This window comes from Lepidothrix coronata, unplaced genomic scaffold (assembly GCF_001604755.1).
Source record: "Lepidothrix coronata isolate B3197 unplaced genomic scaffold, Lepidothrix_coronata-1.0 Scaffold49, whole genome shotgun sequence".
Classification (NCBI taxonomy): Eukaryota; Metazoa; Chordata; class Aves; order Passeriformes; family Pipridae; genus Lepidothrix; species Lepidothrix coronata.
The window spans coordinates 2,257,831-2,281,726 of NW_016690229.1; the positions used below are offsets into that span (position 1 = coordinate 2,257,831).

Below are 23,896 nucleotides of genomic sequence, written 5' to 3' on the forward strand. Positions count from 1 at the left end.
ATCCCTGTTTCTCAGCATTTTGCTGTTTCGTGTTTCAAATTCACAGCAAATTCAAATACTTTCTGGTTGCAAGAGGAAATTTCCTTCCCTGTCGATAATAAAAATACGCCCCAGAAGTCTTGCTCTTTGGAATTATTTCCTTCAGTTCTTTTGCTTGCCAATTAATTATTATTTTCTTAGCCTGGTCTGTGCTTTGAATTTGTGTAAATCCACATCCAGCTTTTGCTACTGTACTTTAAAACTGGAAGTTGCACGTAATTATCTTTGGTTTTGCTCATGAAATTGAAGCAGAGGGATGGAAGGAATAATTCTCTAACAAAATACCTGTTCACTCCAGGTATATTTTGTTTAGTTATTTTATTGCAAACTGTGTTACAGGAACTACACACACTTATTAGTCACAGCACAGTCTCACCTCAGATAGATTATTACTGTTTAACTCACAATCAACACTGGTGAGTTTGCAATCTTCAGAAAGACTCATCTGCAAAAGTATGTATTGTAGGAGCCAATTTTGTAGGCAGATTAGGTTTTAAACAGTTTCTCTGGCTTGTTTCAGTTTACAAGCTCATTGTCTGCAATAAACTAAAACAAAATGTGTTCAAATGCCACTTTAGATCCAGAAACTGTTCCATTGTCTGATCTTTCAGAGGCCTGGTCCTAAAAACTGTTTGGGATTTTTTTTAAACCCATGGCTGGAGCGCTAAAATTTTCCCCTCCCCCACATAGCCATACAAACCCACTCTTTACAAATAACTTTTTTCTTCCTTCTTTTTCTTTCCTACAAGTCTAATGACAGCCACATGCCCGTACCACCATGTTCCTGTATTTTTTTAAGATAACATTGGAGCTGTCATCAAAGTAGAGCACTGAGATGGCATTGAGTTGTGTAGGAGCACAGCAGGGTTTCGGCACAGTCTCTGGGTTTATAAAGTGAACCTGGGGAATGAAAGTAGAGGCATGTTAGGATTTACTTCTCCCCTCTCCTCCCCCAAGTTTTTCTTTCCCAGAAAACCTTCTGTCTGTCCCACCCCCTCACTCGGACATGTTTGGAACACCTGGCTTTGTGTACAAACATCTTGAGATGTCCCCTGCGTGTGCAGAGGCTGACACGCGCGCCCAAGGCTGATTTAGCTGGAAATCTTTCAGTGAGGCAGGTTTTCATTAGAAAACTCCCATTTGTCAGAGCAGTCAGTGTGTTCTGCAGTGGGTACCAGTTACAATAAACTCTGTGGGATGTGTGGGCGAGGTTTTGTTAAAAATCCTTTCAGCCCTGGACAGGGGACCCTGTCCCCGTGCCCAGCAGCACCAAGACCCAGTGGGGGCCAAGGGATCCAGGTCCCCTGTGCTCCAAGCTGTGGGACCTCCAAGGTGAAGGGGGAAAAAGGCAAATAAAGGCAGTCTACCAGGAGAAAAACATGTAGATATTTCATCCCTTGGAAACAGTTGCTTCTAGTTTCCCTAACGTTTTTTGCAATGTTGTCTTTAGATATGCACAGGACATGGGATATCGATGAGAAAGTACGGTGAGCCTCTTTGTGCCCTGCAGATGTGTGCAGGAGTCCTGGAGCCCAGCTGGGTAGGGGAAGGTGTCCAGGCAGGCAAGTCAGCTGGGGGTGCAGTGGCTTTGGTGACACAGCTGGGCTGGGTAGCCCCAGCCAACAGTCCCCTCAAACACAGGTGCTGTGTCACGAGCTAGGGCTCCCATCTGGACAACTTTGCACAACTTCATAAAGTAAATACACAGCCCAGCTGCTCTGTGCATGTAACTTTGGGATTCACTGACTCCTTCCTCAATATGCCCCCAAATCCACATTCAGTGGATCCTTACAGAGCTCTTCCAAGGGATGCCGATAGTGGGTCTCACATCTTGCTCTTTCATTTCCATGCAGTGGGACTAAACCCCCATCATGATGTCTATCATAGGGCCCTTTCAAAGTAGAGAGAGCATGTCAATGCTTGCAGCAAAGACAGGGTAATTTCTAGCCAACTATTAATTCAGGCCACTTGGCCAGACATGTTGAGCAGATTCTGCAGGCATCGTATGAGCTAACGCAGACCTTCCTTCTTAGGTCTCGGAGTCTCTTTTGTGTACAAACTTCTTTCTGAACAGCACCTGTCAGATATAACCCTGTACCAGGAGCTACAGTGCACCTACCAGTGTCTGTACAATGGCATGGTTTGTAGCATTCATGTATGAGTTCAACGGGAAAGCACATTCTCCTTCACAGTAATAGGCAGCGTAGCCCTCCGGAGCGATGATCCAGTCCTTGAGTAAATTGAAGCCATTAGATTGTGGAGAAAGACAGAAATACTGTGCAGTGAAACAAAAAGCCAACCAGCACATAAACCTATCCATTCATACATCTATGTACAGTTGCAGTGGCCTGCAAAATAAATATCTGGCACACTGGCTTTTTTAATGCTGTCTTATAGCCCTCTAAAGCAGCTGCTTTTCCTGGAGGGACACATTCTACTTTTCAGATGTGCCCATATTGCAGCTGAACATCTGGGTTTAGTTGTTTATCCATTCAGCAGTGTCCTCCTGGCTGTCCACAAGGATCACTTCACCCAGCACCACAACACAGATACAAGCTTTCAGAAAGGAATATGTGTTTAACCAGGTCTAAAAGAACAGGTAGCTGACAAAGGAGAGCCTTCAGCAATGCCAGGGCCACAGTTCCTCAAAAAGACCTAAGGCTGTTGAGTTTCCAGCCAACCTCTTGCTAAATATTTGTATACCCAACTTAGCAGAAGCACTTAAGCGTGCTAAAGGCAATATACAATTTTTTCGCCCTGAGAATTATAAAGAAAATCCAGTTATTGGCTCAATCTCACTACTCAGCTGGATAAGTGATGTGCAAAGGCACCCCAGTGACACACAGCCCTTACCTGCCACCCCAGGTCCCTGAAGCTGACGTAGAGCTCGTGCTTCTTGCAGGCCTGTCTCTGGTCACTGCTGCTGTTCTCTGCATGGGGAGAATGGGTGGCCATGAGCTTGGGCTGCCCCAGCACCCACAGCCCCCAGCAGGGAGTGAGGCATTGCTGCTCATCTCTTGCACGTGGGGCGCCTTTTTAACCATTTCAATTTTAGTCAGAAAATAATGGCAGCATTTTAACACACATGAAATGCCCTTCTGGCTTCTTGTGCAAAGCCAGAAAAGGTCTGGGAAAATAGCTATTTTCTTTTTCCTTTTTATTTTTTTCCCCTGACCTCCTAGTAGCAACACACAGATCTCTCTGATTATAGTCTACGACATAGAAGGACAACCTATGAAAAGAGTGATAGGGAAAGGCACCCTTTACCTATTTTCTAAATTCCTGTCTTTGAATCACTGCTGATAGTTGCACCTTCAGGTCTAAAAAAGCAACATGGGACGTTAAAGTAGTGTAGAATCTGCTTTTCTGTCAGTGCAGCTGGATCCAGACTACAGACTCCTTCCAATGGCAGATAATGATGAACCAATGAATAAGATCTGAATCATGGAACTGAACAACCATAACTCTTCATGCAGTTTTGAAACCGTATGCCCATCCCGGACATGTAGCCTGAGCTGGAGATCCAAGCAGAAGTACCACAAAGAATGGCTTGAGCAGAGTTTTTCCATGGAAAGGCTTGTCAGGCGTTGGAACAGGATGCCCAGGAATGTGGTGGAGTCACCATCCCTGGAGGAATTTGGCACTTAGTGCCATGGTCTAGTTGTGAGGTGGTGATTCCTCAAAGGTTGGACTCGATGATCTTGGAGGTCTTTTCCAGCCTTAATGATTCTGTGATTCTATAAAAATATGACTTCAACTCTTGTTGTTGGAAGCTGTGTTTTCCTTTTTCTCCTGCCTCCCACAAGCTCTCCTTCCATTCAGTGAGGCTCTCACAGAAACAGAGCTGGAATTTGCTGCTGCCTCTGCAGAGTGAGCCCTGTGCTGTGGCTCCTGCTGGGACCGTCACCAAGGGCCTGTTACTCTGAGGTATCACATAATGAAGCCACATTTCTATTTCAAATGCCTGATGGAGTTTTCTTCCATATTAGGAAGCAGAGCTCCCCCCAGAATAGCTGTGGTTATCCTAAGAAAGAATAGGTTTTCCTCTTCCATGCAAGACTTTTGGGACTACTACACTCTTTGGGGGCTAAACTTAAAATCATAAACTCTGAATATGGACAGCCTTTGGATTCAGACCCTCTGAAATATTGTTTTCATGACTTACTCATTTCTTTAACGTAATTATCTTCTATTTCAAAATGAGAATTTATTTCATGTGGGAGCAACAGAGTTCTTCTGGTTAGGTGGGGTTTTTTTCATTTGGATTAAGAAATCCCACAATTTAACGTTGCACCAACGAAACATTCTTTTTCTGACTTTTTTGAAATAATCCCTAATCCCACGTAGTTTCAAACCAACAACTGAACACTAGCAGTGGACCAAAGGGACAACAAGCAGATGTCATGGGAGAAACTGTTCCCACGTTATCCCACACCCAGAAACACAGACCCAGCAACCCACAGCGTACCTGCAATGTTTGACACCCGGAAGGCTTCCTGGTTCTTTGGCGTTTTGGATCGATTCTGGCTCCTCTGCTTCCCTCCCGTGGAGCGAATACTGCGGAGATGGACCTCGGTGGCTTTGAAGAAGGCGACAGTGAAGGGCTGCTTGTTCTGAGGGCCGTGCCTTCCGATGAGACCCGCCAGCTTGGGGTTGATGCTTTGCCCTTGAAGCAGAACAGACTGATAAGAGGGGCTGCAGCAGCTTTTCCAGCACGGTCAGGATAACAAGGTGGAGAGCTGCTGGCTGCTAAGGGTGATTCCTGTAGGCATTGATTCACCAAGGACCTGGACTTAAACGGCAAAGCTGCTTCTGACAAGAGCAGCTCAGCACAGCTAAACTTCATTTTATATCTGTGTGTAAAAGTTACATAAAATAGCCCTATATATAATTATTTTACCCTAAATCCGCTTAGCATTAACTTTTCCTGCATTCTTTAGAGGGGTTTCTTTAAGTTCACCAACCTATAATTTGAAGTGATCCTATAAAAGGAACCATAAAACTCAGCCCATAGGAACACTAAATTCCCACTGGAAGGTTATTAACTTAAAATAAAAATGCCTTGTATGGAATGCTGACAGAGTTCCAGATATACCTTAGTTGAAAAAAATCAAATGTTTAGAGACATTTTGCTTATTGCTGCATCTTGGCACTACCATATCTGATTGCTTTGTTGCAAAACTGCTGTTTACCATCCACGTGTCCTTCATCTTGGGCTTTAAAATAATTTGATTTTTGGTAAAAGACAATTAGGTGGTTTCTCTGTAGAATTAATTATTTACAAAAAAGGCAAGGAGAGGGTGGCAGTGGGAAATTTAATATTTCCCCCTGTTGCCTCCAAAGGATGTCTGGGTGCTGCTGTGAAATGCAGGAATGATATCTAGGATTATTCTGTTCCAAGCTACTGAGTGCTGCTGCTAAATCCAAGTTATGTTAATGGCTTTTGTGATCCTTTGCTAAGGACAGAGCTGGGCCTTGTCAGCCACAAATCAAATGTGCCAAAGGACAGCTGACACTTTCCTGGAGAAGCCCTGCAAGGCAGCCTGGCTGGGGAGAGCAGGAAATGGGCTCTCAGTCCACTGACAGAAATATCCTTACTCTACTAGTTTCTGACTAATGTGTGAAAAGAAGCTGGTAACCTAAAATATTTCTTGGTGATATTCTATAGCTGCTCTTTTTAAGATGAGTAAAGTAAATGTCAAGGCTTATAAATTATTGTCTTTATGGCACTGTTTTTGTTTTTCCTCTTGGATCTGCCCAAAAGATTGGTAAATATGACAGACCCAGAAAAGGGGGCTCTAGTCAAAGCTCAAGGCCAAGAATGGACCAACCTTGACTGCACCCTATTTTATGTTTTTCTAAAACCATGAGGAAGTTCCAAGATCAGTAGATGGGATTTGTGAAGAGGGCTGGATCAAGAGGTGTTTAACAGGACCCTGGCAGCAGGAAAACTGCCTGGCATGGCCAGGCCTCACAAGCAAGATACGGCAAAACTAATCTGAGGATAGGGCAGCAGGAGAGCTTGGGTGAAAGGAGCAAATACAGAAACTCATGGCCGTAGAATTATATGTGGACGCTCATCAGCAACTCCTTCACCTTCTGCTTAAGCTTCTTTCTGGAAACTTGTCCAAATAGTTTTCATTTTAAACATTTGTGGCTGAGCCCACAAAGTGCTTAAGCAAGCAGCCAATGTTAAATATATAAGTAGTTCCACTTGTGCTCAGGCTTTGCCAGATCTGAGCCTTATTTCCTGAAAACAAGCTCACCTGCAGGCATTAGAGCTCACTGAATGCTGCCCCTTCAAATGAGCCTTTCTGCTTTCCCAAAGCTGTTTAAACTAGCCCACAGCTGTGGCTTTTCCAGTGTAAATTATTTTACCTTTCCCATGTCTCTGAATAGAGCAGCAGTATGCATGAGGGGACCCAGCTTCATCCTGATGTTTAATGGATTTGCACTAGAGCAGCAATAAGTGTCATTTGACCAGTAAAATACCAGTGCAACACCAACACATCACATTCAAGGCCAGTATGGTGGCAGTGTTGCCTTAGGGGGGAAAAAAGGTAATGCTCTGTTTGTGAAGTAGTATATTTCTTTTTAATTGAGTTGGGGAAAATGCTCTTTCTACCTTTCCTACCCACCCAGAAAGCAACGTTAAACACAAGGACATGTGTGTAATCACCATTAGACAATGAAAAACTTGTCCCACAAAAGCAGTAGCTGTGCTCATGAACCAGAGGGCACAGCTTCATCTGCTCTTCTGAAGGTGATTTTTTAATACTGTCAAAAATGGGATCCTAAGTACCAAACCAAGTAAACCCAATCCATGTGCTGCTGCTGAGAGGGGCCCTGTGGGTGCTGGGATGAGGGCTACTGAGTCACTCAAGCATTTCTTCTGCTGTAGCTGTTCCCTGGTCTCAGGAATAAACAAAACCTCTTTGATTCTACCCTTATTATACATGTTGATAGACTTATTTGGCAAGATTATAAAGAAATACAAAGATCAGTTAAATTTGCTTGTTTTGTATCAGTTCATCTGGACAGTGCTTGTGATGTCAGATTTTTTTTAAAATAACTGTATTTGCTTCATGATTACAGAACTCTATCTGTAACAACAGATACAAAGAAAAGTTGGGTTTGGTTGTGGTTTGTTTTTCTAATTCACTTAAAGCCTTGGGGATTGCCCAAGCATATAGTGTTGCATCAAAATCCTGCTGTGTTTGCAGCACATGATTTTCGTATGAAGTCCAGGTGTTAAAAGCAGCTTTTTTGTTAGTGCACACAATTGGTCTAAATCCAAAATGAAACTTGGGGAGCAAGGAAGGACATGTCCTTGCCATTCAAAATAGAAAGAAAAATTCATGTGTATGGAGGAGAAATGTGAGTGCAAAGGTGCGCTGCCAAGGAAATTAGTTACAGAAGACAAGCAGACAATTGGGTCCTGTATCTCTGTATTTACTTACTAAACACTGCAGTTGGATTTTCTAATTTTTAATGACAGACTGATTAAAGTATTTTGTTAATCTGTTTGGAGAAAGCAGCAAGTTACTTTGCAAAGTGTTTGAAAAGGGGTTAAACTTGGCTGTCATTTTGCTTTACTGTTCTAACTTTAAGAGTTAAGATTAACTCGTATATCAGGTTGAATTTGACTCTTTATACAAAGATGTCTTTAGGGTGGGGACCACTAACTTCCACGGTGAGGCTCCTTCTTTGTGTTTGGGTTTCTGCGTTCACCGATCACTCAGAAAGGGCAGGTTAAAACAAACCCTGTGCACTTCTCTGTGCTGGTCTCACATGAGTTAAATCACCCTGTCATGTAAATGACTCTCTGTAGGTTGCCTGTTTCAAAACTACTTTGCACAGTCTTTATGCAAAATGCTACTTACTGGAAACATGCAGAGTGTTGCATAAAAGCCAAGAGCAAGTGATATCACAGACACAGTTAGCAGAGAATGAAATTATGTCCTTAGATAACTACATCCGGAGTATTTATAATTTTGAGCTGGTTTTTGCTCAACCATTCCTGTGGGGCAGCCAGGCAGTTCCAGGTGGTCTCAGGTCCTGGGAACCTCAAAGAAGATCCAGGATACTTTGGTTTCCTTGCACAAGTCTCCAAGTGAGCATGAGGGATCTTAATGTTAAGACAAAGTAGCGTGACTTTTTAGTTAAGACCTGATTAGGAAAACTCCCCAGCTGATTCTAAACACATCCTTTCTGGAGATGTTTCAGAGCCAGGTCTTCCCACTCGTTCCCAAACCTCACAGATTTGTACCATACACTGCAGACCTTGGAATCCAGACCATGCATGACTTTACCAGTAAGTTCTGCTGCCACAAAGGAAATTAAAATGGTTCCTAGCTGTCTTCTGAATTTGAAAGACCTTCTGTGCCAACTGAAAGCAGCTTTCTACATCACTCAGTTGTGTCTTCTTGCACATAGCAAAATTTATTCCTCTCTCCTTGACTGGATTGCACTATCTGCAAATTAGCCAAGCAGCATATTCTTACCTTGATGGGGATGTGTACACAGCTAATACTGGAATTACTGCAGGCAGGTCACCAATCTGTTACAGCATCAGAGTACATCCTTAACCTCAAATATGTCTAGGGGCTATTTTTTTAATACTACTATTATTTCCACCTTAGGCAAATTCAGGAAAAACATGCTTAAGAAATCCTGTTCAGAGGAAAGAGTGATGAATGCTTAGGGCTTCCCCTGGCTGGGACTCAGGTCTCTGAGACAGAGGCTCACTGATTGCAGTTGGTGTCTGATGTCTGACACTCACCATCAGTGCCTTCCACGGAGAGCTGTAGGCCAAGGTTGTGTTGGGGATTCACCACCCAGTGATTGCTGGTTGCAGTAATGTCAAACACCAGCCACCCTTCCTCTGCAGCCCAGATCGTTCGAGAGTCGAGCAGGAACAAATCTGAATCCCTGAAAAAAAAGAAGCATAATTCCCATTTGCCCAGGCTTTCCACTGGAGTCTCTTTAGGCAGTGTCCTGGGTCAGCCTTTCAGTGATATCCTCCCCTCAGATGAAGCTTCTCTTCTCTTCAAAAAAGGGAGAATGGCTTGAAGCAGATTTGAGGTGGTTTTGCGTTACTTTGGTGTTACAGTTACCCTTAGAGCTCCTGATGCAGCATCAGAAAAAAGGTTTGCCAGGCACAGATCTGCAAAATTACTGTTTGCATATGTAAACCTGGTAATTGGGCAGACAATGCTGCTCATTAGCCTTTCCACACATAATTTCCTGACTTTTATGCATAATTGTAGCACTGGTGCAAGCCAGCTGGAACACTGGTGTGCATATATTAACGTAGGTAATGGTTTTTTAAATTTGTTTGTCTGAGGTTACAGATAACTGATTGAGACTCTGCTGCACTGCTGTGGGTCACAACTTTCTTCACGGCTTGTTTTTTTTAAAGATCACTGTTCAGTTACTCCAGGTAAAGAATTAATACCAGAAAATAAGAAAGATCTGCAATAGAGAGGATTCTGTGCATTTGAAGGGTGAAATCAATCTGGATTTACAAAATGTTTCCTGGCAAATTTTTGAAAAATGAAAACTAGAAAAAGACAGGTTCTGTAAGGGAAAGAATGTGTTACCAGAAATCAAGAAAGAGATAAAACTTGGATGAAAAAAATGGATAGTGGTGCAGTTCCTTCATAAAAAAGACTTTACAAGAAGAACAAAGGCACACGGTGGAAGTGTCTAGACAAGCCCTGTAAGAGCTGCTTTTGTACCTACAGTGCACAAACATGGTAACTTGTTAAAGTGTAATTATATCCTTTTGAATGAAGAACTATCTTTGGAAAACTCTTTAATCATGTCCTCAAAGCTTAAAGAAAGCCTTATGAATTTTGTCACTATGGATTTGTCAGTGCAAATATATATATTTAGCTTAGTTTACACAGTACCTCTTCTTTACATGGAATATCAAGTGATCAGAAATGAATCTGAGAAGTATTTGAGGCATAGGTTTTAGTGATTCTTTTCCCTGTGAGATACCAAGAAATTAGAGGCTTTTGTCCCACACAAAACAGAAATGGAGGGATTTTTGTAATGCTTTTACTGTCTAGCTTTGCTTTCAACCTTTGTGAGCCAGAGAATATAAGAGATGATGCATTTCATCCGTGAGCTAATGGGTGTCACTGCCTCTGACTCCGTGATGGCTTAAATGAAGTTAAATTTCTGAAATTGGTTCCTGCAGAGCACCTGAGCATATGGCCTGGGGTGTGTAAAAGGAGGACTCTGAGTTTCCTCCCTAAAGCAGGATCCCTTTGGATACCACACGGCTGAATGTGCAGATCCAGCCAGTGCTGCTCAGGGTGCAATTGCAATTCTTTTGCAATTAGGTGCAAAAGAACTTTGCTTTCTTTTAAGCAAAGTTTTGGGTTGTGGGAGAAGCCCTTCATCAGAATTGAACTTGCTACCGAAAGGGGATCCTGTGGGGAGTGTTCGGGCAGCCCAGGTGGATGGCTCAGGAAGGGACTGTGGTGCAGTGATGGAGAGGCTCAATGCAGGTGGTGGGAGCTGCTCTTCAGAGCTCAATCAGCTTTGCTGGGTGCCCTTAGGAAAACTGAAGTTAAATAATACGGATAACCCCCTCTCTCCATAGACACATTAGTTACAGGAGTGCAAGATGCTTGAACTCCAACGGGGTGACAAACTTCCTGGGGTTTCATCCCCACCCAGGAGCAATGGCCCTGTTCCCACAGCGCATGACACAGCAGTGTGGACATCTCCCACCCTTCCCTGTTTACAACACACTGAACAACACACATCCCAGAGGAGCCAGGGATGAGGGAGTAGTATGGATTGGCCCGTTCCAATGGCTGAGGCCAAGTTTCCAGAAGTAAAGAGTTTTTATATTCACGTACTGCACTATTTAAGCATGGCCCCCAACTGGAAGTCATGATTCACACAAGGTTTGGTTCACAGGGACTTGGCTTGCTTGGTTTTCCCCCTTGTAGTCTGCAGGTTGATGATACTAGCAATAATGATAGTTTTTTTGTTTTTAGCTACTGCTCAACTGCAGTATTATTACTCAGAAAACCCAGCCTTTAAGCTTCCCATGCTGACATGATGCAATCAGGGTAACCAGACAACATGAGGCATCAAGTACCAGGGTGAGTCAGTCTGGGAAATTGTATAATGCATTTGTTTTCCTGTAGTTACAGCAATGTGCAAACAATAGGCCTGGAGGGGAAGCCTGAAGTGAGAGAGATCAAAGGGACCCACTAAAGGGAAATGTCCTTCCCACACACACACTTGGAACATTTGGACCCCAAAAAAGCCCCAGGTCAGATGCTCTTTGGAGAAGTTCAAGCACTCCTGGATTAGCACTTTCCACTCTGGCCCACCAGCAATGGCCAGGGATGGGATGCAAAACCTAACTGGTGTTGCAAGCAGAGGCTCCTGAGATTGACTCCTGTTTCAATGAAAAGAAACCTCTTGTTCTTTTAAAAAGAACAGCCTCCCTTTAAGTGGAAAGCCCTGCTCTCCAAAGACAGGGCAAACAGTGTTAAATCACCAGCTCATAGACAGCAAGCCCTTGAGATATCATTGTTGGACAAGACATGGTAAACAAAGCAAAGAAATGTTATTCTGCTTAGACTTAAACAATATGTGCTCTGAGGGCTCACATCTAATGACTTGTCATAGGAGATAGTGCTAGTTAAGTCTAACTGATGTGGCTGGTTTGGGTTTTAGCTTTGAGATAAAGATCTAAGCACAAAGAGAAAAAGTTTCTGGTGCACTCTGGTACCCTACCTACCAACTGTACCCATAGAGTGTTCTTGGAGCAATGTGAATAATGGCTCTGCAACAAGGAGGCAGAAAAGCCCCTTGGCCCTGCATTCAGTCCTTTCGTTTAAGAACTTCAGTGCACGTAAGAAACTGTACCGAGCCTTTTACCAGAGCGAGGGATAGGAAAGGTACGAGATACTCCTTTTACAGAAAATTAAGCTGGGACATGGAAATGTTAATGCCTAGATTAGAGTTACACAAATTATGAAGTCTGGATCCAGACCACAAGTATGTTTTGTTGAGACCACATCAAAATGGCTCAGCGTTCAAAGTAGTGACATCAGCGGGAGTGTCAGAACTTTTAGCAATGATAAAACACGGGGCTTTCAGCTCAGTTTTCTCAAGCATCAGGCTGCCAGTGGAGTCTGAGATGAGGACAGGAGGTTGGCACTTGTCTACTGATGGTTTTGGTAGTGTCTGGCAGCAGATGCCAGAAAAGAGAGTCATCTCCCGTTGGAAAGCACCCCCAAAAATTTGTCTACAGGTCATATAACTGCTGTGTGGTCTGTGAAACTTCCTTAGTGAACTTGTTTTCTGGACTCAAGGGTGAGTAACAAGCATTGCAAAGTGAGGGTGGCTGGGCAGGATGCATGTGAGATCGTGTCTGGAAAGCAGCTGGAGTTATAGAGGTGGAAGGGCTGGAGCTGCCAAAGGGCTGTAGAGGGCTGGTGGCAGGAATGCAGTTAAGAAAAGAGATCACAGGTGTTTAGTGGAAGGGAAAAGGACTGGAAGAAGTGGGGATGAGGGGAGAAATAAGGGAAGACAAAATACAGAAAAGATGAGTAGAGTATCCTGGAAGGAAATAGTAAGGAAGAGTTACCATGTTGCAACATGGTAAAATAAGAGATTAACAACCATGAAGCTTCATGAAAATAGTATGTATGGGCTCTTTGCCTTTTTGTTGGGGTACTTTTTCAGTCTCTAGGATGCTGTTTGGTTTGAAGCCATAATCACTAGAAACATATCCAGAGAGGAGAAGTGCAGTATCTCCCTTAATCACCTGCCTTGATGATTTGAGGCACGAGGAGAACACGGGCTAGGAAGAGAGATTCAGTGAAAACATGAGAGTTGGCAATTATGCAATAGCAAGAGAACAGGAGATGAAACTGTATTTACAGGCTATAGTGCTGTGAAGTCTACACTGCTTTAGGACAGTTCCCTTGCCAAACAGTCCCTGCTTTAGCGTCTGTTTTCTTCACTCGCTTTCCCCATCCCCCTCATCAGCCCTGTTATTTTAAGCTGCTGGTTGACAAGTGGTAGTAAATACTAATGAGCACTTCCAAGTGGGATAAAAATAAATGAGAAGGAGGACAGGCAGCAGCAGCAAAGGCGACTCAGCAATTTTCATTGCACTGCAAGACAAGGTGATTTCTGTGACATGCCAGCACTCTGGGTTGGGAGGAGCTTTGGAGTCCTGGCTCACCTGGCCATGTCCTGGCAGCAGCCAGGCCAGGGCCACTGCCAGCAGGTCCTGCAGTCCCCTGCCTGTGTCAGGTAATCCACCAGCCCAAAGAGCACACTGAGCCTATCCAGTAGCTGTGCTGCTTGAACCCCTACCCAATAGTTTGAGGAATTATAGATATAACAGTTTTTTAAACAATAACCACACAGTGACACCTTGCAATAGATTTTGAACAGCTTTACAAATAGACAGTCAACCCTCCTGCTTCTGTTTTAAAGTGGGAAACACTTGAGGCATGGATATGTTGAATGTCTTATTGATTCAGCATGCAAACCACAGCCTCTAAGCCAGGAGCATAATCCTGTCCTCTTGCTGGGTATTCTAACCATAGAGAGGCTGTTTAGGTCACAGGCATGGTGCAAGTTTTCCAACAGGCAGCCCAAGGACAGAGTTAGGCATGGGGAGTTAGGCAATTCATGACCAGGTTTGAGCAGGTGGAGGGAGGAGAAGGCAGAGAGGGCATCCTGGGAGGGTTAGAAGACATCTGTTTGGATTAAAAACCTGCAGTGTCCAGATTTCAGTTTGCTCGGTGTCATTGCTTAAAGTCAGCTGCAGCTGTACAAAGACAAGCTTAGGAAAATATTTTTCAGACTTTCCTACTTTGAGAGGGCCCCAGGATCTCCCTGGGCCTCTCCCTGGCACGTTTGCAACACCCTCTGTACACAGACCTGATGCAAGCCCTCCTCCCACACCTTCCCTTCCCCATGCCTGGGATCCCCTGCTTATCCTTCCTGCTCCTTCCCCACAGATAAAAGCCCTCTCCGTGCCCACAGGGGCTCTGTGGGGTGAAGGGATGTCCACAGCAGGAATAGTTTGCTGGAGGTGGTTTCCAAGGACTGGTCTGAAAGCTGACTGTACTGGCAGTGAAACAGATCTGTATAAATTCTGTTGAATCTAAGGAAAAAATAAATTCACTTTAAAATTTCAGCAGATTCTGGTAGCTGTATTGCCTTTCCTACGCAGTGTTTGAGAAGGGTAGGATCTATGTCTCAAAGGCTGATTAAAAGTGGCAAAGGGAGTTTGTTACTGAGAAGCAACATGTTTCCTAAACATGAAGCCTCTTGTAAAAACAGTGCTGAGAGAACTGAGGTTACACACATATCTCTGACGCTTCATATAAAGCTGTTTCTGTTCAGCATTGAGTCACTGTTCATTAGTGCATCACTTAGCTGAGCAAGAACCCACTGGGGTATGCAAAATGCCTCCTGCAGCTACTCAAGTGCCTGTGAAGAGCTGTGCCTTGCTTAGCAAGTTCAAGATTTGTCAGAAGTTTTGCAGGCTGCAGTGGCTTTTAGGAGTGGTCTGAAGGAGATAACTAGATCCAGCTCTGCTCTTGGAGAGCTACGGGGTTTCCATGCTGAAGTTCCCTTGCTACTTGCTGATAAATGAATACAGTTATCAACTGACTTATCTATAAGTTACCAAAAAAAATACTCAAAGCTATTGTCAGTACCTTCCTAGATGCTGTTGCAGGTACTGTCATGCTGCTGGGGCACATCATTAAAACAAACTCTTCCCTTCTGTACTGCACCATCCCTAGAACAATCATGCTGGTACTTGTAAAAGCTCCAAAAAAGAGGCACATCTGCTTCACGGGTTGGGTGGGCCTAAGCCTTTCTTAGTTACTAGAATTACACATTTCAACCCACAACATGCAAACAGACTCCAATGAATGGGAAAAGGGGTCTGGAGAGGGGCTTAGGTTTGATCTGGGTGCAGCAGTGGTGTAGTTTGAAGCACAAGCTAAAGCATTCCAGCTGCAAGTCAAACCCAGGAATGCATCATGGGAGATCTGATTTTTCTGCAGGGCTGGTAACATGAGCATTCAAATCATTCACTGCCTTTGAAGCCTGTGAAATCCATAATGGCCACAAAGTGAACATGTAGCAACTACATTTCAATTACTAAAGGCTGGTCAAGTACCTGGTTTTATTCTCTCCAGTAACAAAACTCCCATCGACTTCAAAGGGGTTGGGATTCACTCTGCAGTGCGAGTGCTGGGTCCAATGAAATAGGAGATGCAACTCTGGGATGAGGTATTTCAGCTTCTGAAGGTGCAGACAGAAGGGCAGAATCGAGCTCTGATGCTGAGGGCAGCTATACAGTCTTCATGTTTTCTGAAGCTTCAGGTTAATAAATTGAGGGTGATGCCTTGATTAACAATCTGCCCCAGAACTACATGGGTACTTTTGGAAAATATACAGGTTCCTACCAACTACAGTAGGAGTTACATATCCAGCCTGCTTAGCTGCTGTTAGAAATCCCACTGCATACCTGTGTGTCTCTTCTGCACTTAAATCCCTTTGAAATTCTTGCTTTGGCCATTGCTTACAGAGGTGGAGGCTCTGAGAGTAATGGATATTTCTTTTGCAAAGTGCTTCACAAACTATTTCATGATTCCAGTGTAAAAGTACCAAAGTTCATTTCTCTCAGGCTCACATCCATAAGCTTTATTTTGCCATGTTCCCTGCATAGATGTTCAAGATAAATGACCTTCAATACCTTGTAGCAAGCCTTGTGCCCTGTGGTGTGTGCTTCCTAGCACTGGGATCTGTTTGCTTGCCCTCCTTTTCCAGGAGGGAGGAGACGGAGGCTTGAGCAGCACCCGGCTGCCCGATGGCCACCTTCAGCTCCCCCTTAAAAGGGTTTGTGACCACAACAGGGACTTGATGTCCTGCTGCTCAACACCCTTCTAAAGACAGTCCTGGCTTTGTAAAGCACTTTCCCAGGCTTTTGGGTGAGTGAGCCATAAATACCAAACAGAAGTTGGACCTGAGTCACTGGATTTTGAGCTATGCACACGAAAGCTTTGAGACACGTTATATTAGTCAAAACGTCAACTGTTTTTACAGTGTTTGTGATATTGTGAACATTTTTGTTCATGAATGTACTTGTTTGCCTAAAGTGAATAACTGATGCTGTGGGCCTAAAGAATGCTGTACATGCCTTTTTATGAAGGAAATGTTGCCAGTTTGAAGAGCTTGCCTTGCAATGAATTCATAGATTTGGAAAGGCCAAAAAGAATATTTGATCATTTAGCCTGGTTTCCTACAAACACCTGTCATAATATCTTCAGTCTGACAGAGATACAATTTCTATTAGTCTGAGTGGCATCTCATCTGCTACAAAGGGCAGGGCTGGGCTCTCATTTTTCCTGCCAGGATTGTTATGTGTCTGTCTGCCCACAACTGAGGTGGATGAGGGAGAGCTTCTGCCCTCTGTCCAAATGTTGGTACTGTTGAGGGGAAGGATTTCAGAAACAGTCAGCTGGGAGCGCAGCTGTTAGTCTGGAAAGACCTATGCCTGTATTTTACCCTGACAACAAAGTGCAGGCAAGAGATGTTGATGGTCAGATACCAACCTGTCTGAACTCGTAAAGTCATTAACTATTGAACTGCTCATACTAATGGTTTATTTGAACCAAGGGCACCATCACACCTCAAACTAGAGGCTCATCTGTGGTTTAACTGAAAATCCAGCCTTCAGCATGTCCCTTGGTCTCTTCACACTCAAAGGAAACTATCCCTAGTCAGCCTCAGCCTGGGCTTTCCACCTGCACCCTGTGCTGTTCTGTGGCTCTAGAAGGTGTCCTGCTCTCAGCTGTGTGTGACACGATGCTGAGCTGCCCCTGGGGAGCCTGGCAGGAGCTGCTGTGCCTTGGGCCACTGCAACAGGAGCAGCACAGGCTTGGAGAATCCCACATGTTTCAAATCTCAAAGGGCATTTCCAGCAGTCTCCTGGGGGAATCCCACTGCTCTTGTGTCATCATAAGCGCGCAGAGAGAGGGGAACCTTTTTGGTTTCCTGCTGGCCATTGTACCTGTGGAGCTCCAGGGAGAGGGATCCACAAAGCCAAAGGCGAGCAAACGTTTCCCTGCCTGCGTGGGGGAGAGGGTTTGGCTTTGTTTTGCTCTTGTTGCTAACAACGTCAGATGGGTCTGACTTTCCAGCCGGCTCGGGATGAGACAAACAGCCAAGGAAGCATCAAAGTGAATGGGTGTTTTTTGATCAACATTGGAGAGAGTTTGTTTTCTTTCTCCACTTGCCCAATGACACACTGACTTGGATGACTGGTCTGTGACAGAGCCGGGTGGGAAATGTCAGTGGAAAAATGCAGAAAAAGAGCAAATATTTTTACAAATGTTAGTGACAATATTTTTACCTTTGGTCAATCCAAACCAACAGGAATATTTTTTCAGGACATACTGTTCAAAACTCGCCATAGCCTGTGCCAAAATGTATGCAAAAAGGGAATATGCACGAACGCTCATTAAAAATAGTGTTCCTGTGGTGAATATGATGCAGTAAAATTGCATCTCATCTTGTGGCTGGAACATCTGTATAATTAGCAAGATTCCTCACCTCTTCCACCAGTGGCTCATGTATATGCCTGCACTTTGCACACATTTTTTTTGTCCTTTAGGAATAAGAATTTGTGGAGGAGACGGTTTGCAGAAATACTTTTTGCTCCACACAACTATCCTCAGTGGTACCTTGCCACTCTCTCTAAACAGAGTTGTAACCAACCTGTGGATGTACCATTGTAAAATGAAGGCACTAAATATCATTCTGACTCTGTCAGTAAGATTCCTAGTGGGCACCTACCTCACTCATCAGGATCTGAGGGAGAACTTCCTGGGCATCTGATGAGGAAGGTCATTTACTCCAACAACAGGTTTCTGGCATTCCCTAATACCCTGACACACTGGTTAGTGCCTCCTCCTCTGCCAACACATGTATTGTTTCTGCTGTTCCCAAGAACAAAAAGTTATTCCTGCAGGCTTGTACCTAAATAACCTATTTAAGAAATACAGCATAGGGAGGCTTCTACTTCTGGAAGGGCTTAAAAGAAAAAGAGAATAAACTGAAATGCTTATGGTAAGCAGGACATCTAATGGGTCCTGTGCACAGTTGTGGCTTGTTGCCTTCTCCTTTAAGGAAAACCTGGTTAAAATGTATAGTTCGAATTATGGCTGTTTGATAAAAACAGAATCATTTTAGCACAGACCCCAAACCCTGAGAATAATTGTGTCGTTAGAAATGCCAGGAGAACCGTGAGTTTTAAGCTATAAAACTAGAATTTCAGATGTGGAAGAAAACACACCAGTGGTTAAATATTTTTACCATGCAGCAAAGCCAGCAGAAATCCTCACCATTTAAAAAAACATTGATAAAGTTTCCTGTCATACTTCATTTTTTTTCCGCATTTTTATTAGTGCTTATAAAACCATAAAGCCAGAGTCCTGATTCCACTTTTTTCTTACCCTTTTGGGCTTTCCCCTTTTCATAAACCTAAATTAGGACTGTAGTATTATTAGCCCATATTTAGTAGTCCTAAAGAATAACTTTTGACTAGAATGTGACTGTAAATACTTTTCATGTAAATAAATGCAATCTCAGTTTTGGTAGGACTTGTATGTAAAAGAAATATGTGCAAATGAAACTAAGTGCCTTGGATAGATGGTTTGGGATTGCTGATTAATTGGAACTAAAAACAGATGAGAAAATTGAACATATGTTCTTATTCAAGTTCCCGGGAGGATTTGTCAGGGAGCTTGGCATACATTAATAATTGCTTGGAATGGATTTAATAGCTCATCTTGTAGTTTTGCACATGCAAAACAATCAGTCAGTATAAAAAGCATGGTGTCATCTGTCTTTGTTAATTAGGGATCTCGAATGCCTTTGATAATAAAGGCTAGCAATTAAGCTACAATTCCAGAGGAAGCATTTGGTTTTGTCACTTCAGGATCCATAAGCAGCAGGAGGAAGCGGGGAGGACTTCCAGGAATCTTGAAATACTTTTGAGTTTATGATGTTTTCCTGCACTAGCACATGGCCAGGCTTGTTGGCTCCTCAGCTACTGAGTACTCACAGGGGTGAGAGTGCTGGGGATGCTCCCTGGGGCACGTGGAGGCTCACAGAGACCTCTCCCCATGTCACCCCATGTGGCAGCTGCGTGCTGAGATTTCACTGTACGAACCTGATGCCAAACCCAGGTGCTTTTGCTGATGGCACCAGTATTTCTAACAATATTAGACATAACTCCCCGAAGGAACACACTGTGCTTGTGCTCTCATCAGGTTTTCCCTGTGGGTCACTCACCTTCCCGGGTGCTCCTGGAGGACCTGGTAGACGCTAATCTGGAAGGTTTCGTTGTCGAAGCGTTCGCGGATGTAATCCTTGTATATCCGGAACTCGGCAGCCGTCACCGCTTCCCCCTCTGGGATTCTGGAGAGATCAAACCTGAACTCTCGGTAGTGGCAGCGCTGATGGTGAAACTCTCTGTCATGCTCCACTGAAACAGAAAACAGCCCATTAGCCACCTGCTTTGTTCCCTTTCCCCTCGCCATCAAACACGCTTGAGAGTTGCCACAACAGCAAAGGGCAAGAATATCTGATTGCAGCATCTCACGCTGTCACTCGGTTCATTAAAGCACGTAGGAAATACATGACTTTATCTGGGCTATTATAAGCATATATGTGTTTATCAGAATCCCTTTGAAACAGTTTTACAGCTGGCTGGTACAGGGTGTGGGGGACTGTTGTGTTTTAATGATTTTTGGCAGCTTTGTGCTTGACAAGTGACTCTGGACATTTGCCACCAATAACAACCAAGCTGCTGTGGGAAGGAGCTGAAAGAAACAGATGGGGCTTTTCAGGAGTGCAGGTTCTTGGCCTGGCTCTGCTTCTGAAAATTACACAGGCATACACACATACCCACACACATACATACACAGATTCCAGTCCTTGAGGCTTTTCATGCCTGCGACCCACATTTGGTGCCAGCTGAATTCATCACAAGCTCACGGCTCCGCTCCGAAGGGTCAAAGCTTTCATGTTAAAGGATCTTTAGTGCTTAGGGTTGTGAGGCAAATGTTCAAAGTAAGGACCTTCTTTCACCTCCCAACCCTGACTGTGAAATAACAAGGAGTGCCAGAATCCGCCCAGGACAGTGTGGGGATGGTGTGTTATCCCTCCGAGTGACAGGCCTGCCTGTCCCCTGACGGACAGCTGATGGTCTCGTGCTTGTGGATACGGAAGCGGGGGGTCAGTGCTGGGAGGAAACAAAGACTTCAAGACAGTCCTCCAGCAAGGGGGAGGCGAGGTGTCAGTGCCCCAGCCCGACACATGACGCAAATCACCCTTCTTGGGACAAATTCCAAATTAAATAGACAAGTCGGACAAAGGAAAAGGGGGAAACGGAGGTATAAGGGAATGAACTGACTCGCCCAAGGTCACACTGCATGACATTTTAAGAGCTGAGGTTTGAACCAGAGACTTCCTATATGTCCCAGTCCTGTCGTCTGTCCACTTGACCTCTCTGCAGCTTGACTGCACAATTCAAGTAGTTAGCTCTGAGATTTCCTTGGCAAAGAATGCTCGTCTTTCTACAGGCCTGATTCTCTTCTGGCAGCAGTAAATCCATTGTGTAAATCCATTGACTTAAAGGGAATTACTCCTGAAAAAAAGGAGTTTCAAGCAAGAGTCTGGAAAGTGTTATTTAAATTTACAGCGCTGCACGGTACAAATGTACATCAGCACCTCGTGGGGATCTCCCCTGTGTCAGGGACAGAGTGTGGGGAGGCTCTGGGAACCAGGCTGTGTCCAAGCATGGAGCAGGTTCAGCACTGCTTTGCTAGCCAAGATTCAGCTGCTGGCCATGGACTCTTCCTCCTCTCTCCCATCCCTTCTGTGAGGAGTCCAGGGCTCACAGTTTGCCACTGTGTGATTGCTGTTCAGGGAAATACTTCAGAGCTCTTACTCATAGCTGGGATTCATCTTAGAGAGTTTTTTAGGTATGAAACCTCTACACTTTCCAAGACAAAGGTGATTAAGTTCAGCAAATGGTTTTGTAGGTTGGGCAGTTACACCTCTAGCTAAAACATCTCGTAAGCCTCACGGAGATCGTTCAATGTCTCATACTCTGACATGGGAGAATATTGTGAATATTCACCAGTGTCTGTAAAACATTTGGCAGGCTAAAAACCGCCCTGGAAGTGCTAGCAAAACTATTAAATTTGCCTCAATCCCTTTCCTCCAAACTACTCCTAGTAGAATAAGATACTAAGAGTGTGATTTCAGTCAAAGGAATTTGTCTGCACCTAAATTATAGGGGGGAGGGAAAAACACTCTAATATAAAATAGCTCCTTTAACCACAACTACAGAAGAATGACTATAATGCTGTGTGGTTTTAGTTGTATTACAGATAACACCACAGGCAGGGTGTTAGCAGTAGGATGTACCAATGTGATTTGCTTCCAAAGACGTGGGAAGGCTAAATTTCCAAAAGCAGGTGGGTGCACCTTTTCAGTGTATATGTGTGATGACAACTACATCAGCCAACACTGGTCTTTAGCTGCACTTTCTACACAAGGTCTGACAATAAGCACATGAAGATGAAACTTTTTGGGGTGCTGCTAGAGTTCACAGAGGTTTCCTCTGCAGAGCCTTAGAAAAAATGTGTCATATTAGTATGAAAAATTAACAGCCAGGGTCATAAAATAAAGAGCCCCGAAGTTTGAACTTTCCCATGCTTTGCAGATGTTGGGATATAGGGTTTTGGCCTGAGCCATCTTTAGTGTTAAAGCAAACATTCCTGTGGCTATAGTCATTAAGATCATGAAAATATGTGGATATGTAACTGAAGAAAGAATCCCAAGAAACCCTTCAACTCAGTGTTTATTGTTTTTCCCCTTTTTCTTTGCACTCTGGACCTATCTGCTGACCCAGAAGTAACAAATCCTTTCAGAACTAATTTATGAGAAACACTGACCCTGAATCAACATCTGTTAGATGACTGCAGTAAATCTTATTACATAATTAAACACCAAAATCTATGTTAAAATAACGTTAAGGGTCTGACTCGAACTCATAAAAGCAAGACTCTTCATTATGAAGGCTGAAATCCTATCCCTAAGTCATACTGCTGTGTGTTGGTATTTGGGAACATATGGTACAGTATATAGGATCGAGCACTTTTTGTAGACCCCAGTAATACCTTCAGCACAACAGCACGGGGTAAGCAGAGGAGCGCTCAAGGAGCCTGAGTTTCCTGGGTTTGATGGGTGTTAGACCTTTGACAATACTGCAACTGGGTCATTTCCAGTTAATTACCTGAGGAGTTTGAAGGGGGAGAGTGAAGGGTAGTGTTAAGGGAAAAAAAAAGGGATGGGGGAAGTGGTATTTTAAGTGTTCAGTGAAACAGTTGAGAGAATTGCAGCGGCTCTTTGAATGTGACTGTAGTTTCTCCAGTAGATCTATAAAATCCATGATCCCCATTGACACAACATACATAAGAATGTTTTGATCATTCTTGAAGGACTTAGACCCAGCTGTTTGTCAGCCATTACATGTTATATGCTCCCTTAAAAGTCACCAAGCATTATGAATATTTGCTGGATTCGATTCAGAGCCCTTTTGCCCACAGAACCTGAACTCATGTTTGTTCCAGGTCCACAGTTCTTACAACTCACTACTACCCAAAGGCTTTGGTGAATGGTTTTAGCCCAGATCCTAATTGCAAACATTGGAAATTCCAGCTCACAATTCAAATGCCTTGGCAAGGCAGCTGCTTGGAGAGGAAGCCAAAGCTCTGGATGTGCAATCAAAGGTTGTAAAATAGGAAAAGGAAGAACACCCTTGAAAAATAATTTTGCTGTCAGGCTGTGTGCCTTAGCTGTGGGAAAACAGCGGACTTCCTCTCCTTAAAAAACAATCCAAAGTCACTCACAGGTGGTGCATGTGTAAATGTGTGCCTCTCCTCATTCTTGGAAGTAGTATCACATTTTGGAGGCACAAACACTGTTAAAAAATTCCGACCTAACTTAACACATGGCTCAAAATTTGCAGAATAACTCTGGGCATGGTGAGTGTGGCAGTTAATTGGAGCTACAGTGGATGAGGATCATCAGACACTCCCTCTGGCATAGTCCTTTGGGAAAGGAAAGGTTGGAATGGAGTTGTGAGCTGTGGGATGGAGACAGACAACAGATTCGCAAGAAATTAAGCAGGACACCAAAATGTACAGGACAATTAAGGTGATCCAGCCAAAACAAGCAATATCTCAAGTTAGTGGTTATCAGGAGCTTCACCACACCTGTCTCAAATATGCAAGTAAGATCAGCATCTTTGAAAGTTTGGCCTTGCCTATCTGTGCAGGATCTGAATGCTGCACTATCTGATAGAGATAGGGCTCTGAGCTCTCTGAAGTCTTTTGTCTCTCCAAACTGACTCTGTTGTGGCCTGATGGTGACGCAAGAGGAGACAGGACTGGCATAGTTTTGTAACGACAGGGATGGTCAAAAGAAAACAGGATGGATACATGTGCTCAGGTGTGAAGTAGCCGGGTATCAGATCAAAAAATATGGGAAAGATGGAGATAAAATGTCAACAAATACTGGGTACTTGTTTTGACGTGTCCTGAAGTGTACTTTTCAGATATAGAACTTGGAAACATCAAGATGCAGGGATGAAAAGGTGTAGCTGTTGATGTCAAGAACTCGGAGCAATATGGTTGAAACAAGTACTAAAAAAGTAATGTTGGACAGAAAAGCTTGTGGTCCTGATTGAACACCCCAGGGTACCCAA

At 43.8% G+C, this 23,896-nt stretch overlaps 1 protein-coding gene across 1 annotated transcript in view; it reads right to left on the reverse strand.

Moving 5' to 3' along the window:
- Nucleotides 1-340: 340 nt before the first annotated feature.
- The window catches only part of BMP7 (bone morphogenetic protein 7), a 44,088-nt gene continuing 20,532 nt past the window's right edge, over nucleotides 341-23,896 (reverse strand). The window contains exons 2-7 of the mRNA XM_017815354.1: nucleotides 19,411-19,603; nucleotides 8,822-8,970; nucleotides 4,508-4,705; nucleotides 2,893-2,969; nucleotides 2,159-2,269; nucleotides 341-939 (exon numbers count right to left, since the gene is read on the reverse strand). Of these exons, the coding sequence (XP_017670843.1) occupies nucleotides 790-939; nucleotides 2,159-2,269; nucleotides 2,893-2,969; nucleotides 4,508-4,705; nucleotides 8,822-8,970; nucleotides 19,411-19,603 (878 nt within the window). The 3' untranslated portion in view covers nucleotides 341-789. The remainder of the gene's footprint in view (nucleotides 940-2,158; nucleotides 2,270-2,892; nucleotides 2,970-4,507; nucleotides 4,706-8,821; nucleotides 8,971-19,410; nucleotides 19,604-23,896) is intronic.